Source organism: Larus michahellis, chromosome 5 (genome assembly GCF_964199755.1).
Source record: "Larus michahellis chromosome 5, bLarMic1.1, whole genome shotgun sequence".
NCBI lineage: Eukaryota > Metazoa > Chordata > Aves > Charadriiformes > Laridae > Larus > Larus michahellis.
In genome coordinates this window covers 66,145,414-66,151,413 of record NC_133900.1, presented here as the reverse complement: position 1 = coordinate 66,151,413, position 6,000 = coordinate 66,145,414, and the positions used below count along the sequence as shown (strand labels likewise).

Below are 6,000 nucleotides of genomic sequence, written 5' to 3'. Positions count from 1 at the left end.
ACTGTTAAATAAAATGAACTATTGGGTACCTAATAAAACACCTTATGTGGCTGTAACGTAATATTTTGTCTTTGACTGTCAAATTCCAACTTGTTTCTTAGCAACGTGACACAGACTTTTTTAGTTTAAAACACAGAAATTGGTCGCGTGCTTTGCCTTGTACAAATTGTGAGCATTAACTCCTTTGTTAAATATTCCATTTATTTTGGTCGTAATCCCAAAAGAAACAATTTGTTCGAACTGTTCAGCCAAACACAATGTCATTTGGCAATGCACCACGGTCCTCCATAAAGCCAATTCTCTGGAGATAATTGTTTGAGCGTATCACCCGTCCAACATCTAGAAGAACACACTGATTTTGAAACACGGGCACGTCGAGGTCCCCCTCCGTCCTTCTTCATGGACCCTGAAGTTCCCCTTTGGCAACCAGCAAGGTCTGACAATACACAGAGTCAGGTGAAACTCCTGGGGCTTAAACGCAGACTCAAAAACCATGGTTTACCAAAAAGCAGTTATTGCCACCCTGTAATTATTTTAAGGCTGATCCCCAGTCAGTATTTAGCACAATTAGACCGCGTTACAATCGTCCCTGTGTTGCAGCCTTACAAAGTTGCTGAACCCAAGACGAACATCATGTTCTAACCGTGTATTTGTTCGGTGCCCATTAACATCTGCACTGTTTGTCAACATCTGCACTGTGTGTCACCCGCAGAGACCCCGGTGTCCTGGGATGCCTCTCCAAAGGTCATGGGTCTGCGTGGCCATCATTTGGTAGCTATACTATTAATTGCCTAATTAAAAAAATACTAAGAGACATTTTAACGCTGTTTTAAAGCGGAGCACAACTGTTGTGGATCAAAATGATCTTCCCTGCATTAACAGTTTTGTTAAGGTATTGAAAGAGCTGAGCATGAAGCAGGAAAAGAAAAAATATTCTTTCAGCAATTTCAACTAGCAGCACAGCTTATTCTGGATTCTAGAGATTTCAGTTTATTCTGTGGTTATTTACTACAACAAATGGTTCTTGCAGAGCTGCTCACAGACACATAGCCCCTCCCAACAAGTGTGGCCTTTTGCTAAAAGCCTGAAGCCTCCAGAAGGGGTGTTTTTTCCCTCCAGTACTGGGTCCTAAAGCTGTAAAAAAAAACCCCAAACCCAACAACCCCTCCACAGTTGTCCATCAGCAATTCTTCTGAAGCCCAGGTTCGTCAATATGGCTGTCTGGAGGGGAAATTATTCAGAGGGGTGGTTTCTCCTGCTGGTGCTGGCCAGGAGGACAGGAAGGCTGGCCAATGCCCCCTCTGCCGGCTATCTCCCAGGGGCCCTCGCCTTGGCCCTTGTCCTGGTCCTTGTCCTGGCCCTGGTCCCAGTCCTGCTGCATTCCCCTGCCTGGTGACTGCACATCAAGCGAGTTTCTGGGCGCCAGAGGAAGCCAGTACAAACCACAAAGCTCTGTTGATCTCCAAGACGTGCTTCAGCTGATGCCTTTCCTGCCTGGGCTTTGGGGATGGAAGCGGCGGTGCAGCATCCTCTGCCCGTAGCCAGGCAGGGTTGGGAGCAGCCTCGGGAACAGAGGGAACAGGAAGAGCCCGGCAGCTCCCGCCACCCCTGCTGCATCCTCCCCCTCCCTCCCTCCCCTGTTTCCGCGCATAAAATACTGGATGAAATATTTTACCGGTTTGTTACAATACATCGAAAGGCTCTTTCCCTTCCTTGTTGAAGATGCAACCCTACAGTTTTGCAATATATTTCACTATCTTTTAAATAAAGGCTTATTTTGTGTCAATAAGTGGCTCACTAAATTGCTTTCCCCTAACTGATCTTTATACGGCAATTCTGTTTAATGAAATCCCTTCAGCCTCGTTGGAAGAATTTTATAAAATTAATTAGAAGACAGTAAAAAAGGCACATTCTTGGGCATATTTTTTTAGCTGGTTTCTGGTGACAAGTAGAAACGTGTCTTAAACTGGTGTCTCTTTCCAGCCTTTTCCCTTTACTGGGATATCTAACTGGTTTACAGTCTCCATACTCTCTCCATTTCACATAATAAAATTTGTTTCTATGACAAAAAAATTCCACTAAAAAGTAGAAACTATTCTAGTTGTTCGATTGTTCCATTACCCAGCCATCAAGATTTAAGGTTCAATGTATTTTTGGAAGTACTGAACGAAGATAACTTGGGTACATTTTTAGACAAGCCTATTCACTTTTGTGTTTTTTAAACGGTCTATTTGACATTACAAGAAACCTTTGACAGACCATAGCCAGAATCCCAAGGTAAGCAGCAAAACCCCTGATCTTTATCGATAAATATGGAAACAATTGGTTCTTGTATGGAAATGTCTGTTTATATTGATTCTAGATAGGTAGGAACAGACCAAGTAAAACAATTTGGCTAAATTGAGCCATTGCAGGTTCAGCCGAGCCTGTTAAATTGATATAATTATCAATTTAGATATGATTCTACTATCAAAATCTGGCCATTTCTTAAAACAGCAAAAATTAAAAAACAGTTTTAGGAATTTGGAAGTCAAATGATAGACCACAGACATCAGCAGGTTTGAACTTGTCTCTAAAGTTAAAGAATTAAAACTTCAATCATAAAATCAGAATCATCTAGGTTGGAAAGGACCTTCAAGATCATTGAGTCCAACCATTAACCTAACGCTGCCAAACCCACCATTAAACCGTGTCCCTAAGCACCACGTCTGCCTACGCCTACAAGGGAAACATCTAGCTGTAAGATAGAAACCGGTCATTTTAATATTTTTAAAAAAATATTTGAAGTGAAAGAGCATTATCTAAGCAAGGGAGATTAAAAATACAAGTATCAGCCAGAATCTGAAAGACAATATTTTGTTAGAACTAAAATGATTAACTGAGGGGAACATGAAAACAATACCTCTTCAGTAAAAGGAATTTTTTTAAATGGATTTTTGAAAAATATGTAAAAATCTAACAGTACAGTTGAAGACTAAGGAGAGGGTCTGGTTCATTTTTTGATCTCATCTTAATCTTATTTTTAAAGCAGTTATACTCATTATTCCTCTATACATGTTTCTCTGCGTGTGTATGCATCTTCCCATGTCTCAGAACAGTCAAACACCTGACAACAGGCAGCAGAGGCCTTCAAGAGACGTGCTGCTACGGCTGCTCCGTACGATCACCAGCTCAAGAGCTGCCGCCAGTCCCCGACGCCCTCGGCTAACCCTGCAGTGAGAGGAGAGCATCACCCCAGGCTGAGGGAGCAGCCAGCATGAGCGGTCCAGCTGAAGCTGCGTGTTGACCCACACCAACCACAGAAAGTAAGGTCCCCTTCCAGCCATCAGGAGAAACAAGGGTGGACGTCAGGAAGAGCAGCTGAAGTACTCCAGTGGGGAAGGCAGAGGGGACACAAGGGCGACGCGAGGTTGTTAGGATGGAATAACAAGATGCCCAGTCAAAGGAAAACAGACCGTATTCTTTGTCGCAGAACTGCTTGTTCAAACAAGAACCCAACAGCCTCTCTCTCTGCCCACTTGTAACATTTTCAAAACTATGAAAATGAAAAAAAGAGAAAAAGCACCGCTCCTGAATCCCAATATGGAATGGGTTAGGGTAACGTTCCGATTCTGCACCATGTACTTGCACAGAGCGAAGGGAATTAAGAGGGTCACCAGGCCTCTAGGGAATCTCCCTTGCTATTTAGTAAATACTTTTAATTCCCTAAGAAGCCACGGTAACCTTGTAATGACCTTACTGAGCCACAGGCCTTGTGACTGCTTGTAACATTATAATTCCTAAATTGCTCCCCAATCTCACCCATTTTAAAAACTGCAAAATGTTGCATTTTTAGAGGTAGATGGGCATCACGTGTTGTTCTGAAGATGAAATACGGTCTTGTGGTTAATACACAATCTGAGCATCCCCAAGTACAAGCAGGAATTCAGGAGAGGAGAGACTGCTCACCTCTTTTATGAGTTTACTCTATAATCTTTAGCAAATCACTTAATCTTTCTATGCCTCTGTTCCCCGTATATAAAACAGGATAATACTTGTTGTAAAGATAAAAGCTGCCACATGTCCTCTTTTTAAAAACTGAATGTCATAGAAAAGCCTCTGGTTAAACCATTTCTTGCAAATATTAAGGAAAAGATCAATTTTCTTTGTTATCCAGGACAAAATTTCCCCAAATATTCTTATTCAATATGTCATGTCTGTTAAGCAGTTTGGTTCTTCATATAAAAAGTGATCACAACGAGTCCAAAACTTTACCTTTTTTAAAATCAGCCTTATAAATTCACCAGCAGCCTATAAAAGCTCAGTGACTTTCTTACTACATTATCCTGACAGAGACAAGGAGAATCGCAGACACAAAGCTCATAACCCCGTCTGAGACCACAGCTTTGATCCCTTTGCAGACAACGTTTGAGCACACTATGAAGGATTCATGTTTCACTATCATACGTTCAGCACGTATGACAAATGATAACAACTACACCTATGTAACTTAGGGGAAGATAAACGCTGTATGGCAAACACAGTGGGTGTATTACCTATTATGGTCCTTTGATTTTGATCCTTTTTCAGGTATTAAGATACGCTTAATCGAATCAGGTCATTGATTCCAACTTTGGTATTAAACAAATCAGTGGAAAAAGCTGGAAGACCTCAGAAAAAGGCAACAGATGCTGAGCCAGCCCGACAGCGTAGTGACAATCCGTCACACATCGATATGAGTTTGGATTCTGAACTGAAGCCTGAGCTGTTGAATCAGAGCAGCTGGAAAACTGGCAAAGGCAAAGAGCTGCTCTCCCAAAGAGGGTGTGGGGCACCGCAACAGGACTCTTGGCATCGATTTCCAGGGAATATTTTGGCTCATGTAAGGGACTGGCTCCAACAAGTTCTGAAGGAAGCTATGCTCAGGCCTTCTCTGCAGGGGAACATACTTTACAACACGGGGCCCTTTGATGGGACTCTGGGTAGGAGTTTAGAAGACGCCTGAGAGAGCTGCGTACCTAACTGAAGATGAACGAGGAATGCGTGACTACATCTCTCTAAGTGAAAAGAATAAATGGAAGTAGCCAACGTGAGAAAGAACATGGAGAAAACTTCTGTGAAGAGAATAAATAAGATAGAGATAGGAGAACTGGTGTATGATCTTATCTTTTTCTTAGAAAACAAGAAAAAAATTCTTGCAAGTTAAAGTATCTTTATTTTCTCAATTGGTGGTATTTGAGCTAATATCCTCTAAGCTGTGAGCTTGAAAAAGTCATTTCATATTGAAAGAGAGCTTTTACAACTGTGACGTTAACACCACAGCACTCAGATCACAAATTATATTTACTTTATTTAATTTAATAGTACATGCATTTCAGACACTGATTCATAGTGTTTATTTGCACAAGTAGTCATTCTCAATGTACGAGTAATGACCATCACTATTATGGCGAAATTCAGTAGCATGCACTGCACATATTTGTGTGCTAAGTTATTGTTTTCAGCTAGAAAATTGTACGGTCATGATTTCTAAATTAATATTATACATACAGTTTAATTTTGGTTTTATGCAGACGTTGCATAGTTGGTGATGAGCTTCTCAAGAAAGGCTGGAATTGTGGTACCAGTATTGTTGAAACAGATCAAGTGACAGTAGCAAACAAGAAAATTTGAAGAAGGGGCATAACTTTCAGGGTTGAAAGGTCTGCAAGTACAGCCTAGGATGAAAAAAAAAAAAAAAAAGGCTTGTTAAATTTGACATTTGAATCAAATTTCTTTAAAGCAAGTCAAGAATTCAGAAAAAAATTCCAATACTGACTACAATACTAACAATAATTAGATTCAGACCTGGCTAGAAACAAATTATGCTACTTTATGTTACTGTGCGGAAAGCCTTATTCTATTATTTTTCATTCTAATACTTCAAAGAAAAAGCATGTTTACATATATAAACCAAGTAACTTTATTTTAGCCTTTAGCATTACTTCAAACATACGTGGCATCATGGGTGAATAAGGGGTC

General features: G+C 40.8%; 1 protein-coding gene across 2 annotated transcripts in view; it reads right to left on the bottom strand.

Moving 5' to 3' along the window:
• Window positions 1-5,130: 5,130 nt before the first annotated feature.
• Window positions 5,131-6,000, bottom strand: part of TBC1D19 (TBC1 domain family member 19) — a 50,684-nt gene continuing 49,814 nt past the window's right edge. The window contains exon 21 of one of the 2 annotated variants that reach the window (XM_074587750.1): window positions 5,131-5,696. In XM_074587750.1, the coding sequence (XP_074443851.1) occupies window positions 5,622-5,696 (75 nt within the window). In that variant the 3' untranslated portion in view covers window positions 5,131-5,621. The remainder of the gene's footprint in view (window positions 5,697-6,000) is intronic. The other variant, XM_074587751.1, reaches the window with a different exon arrangement.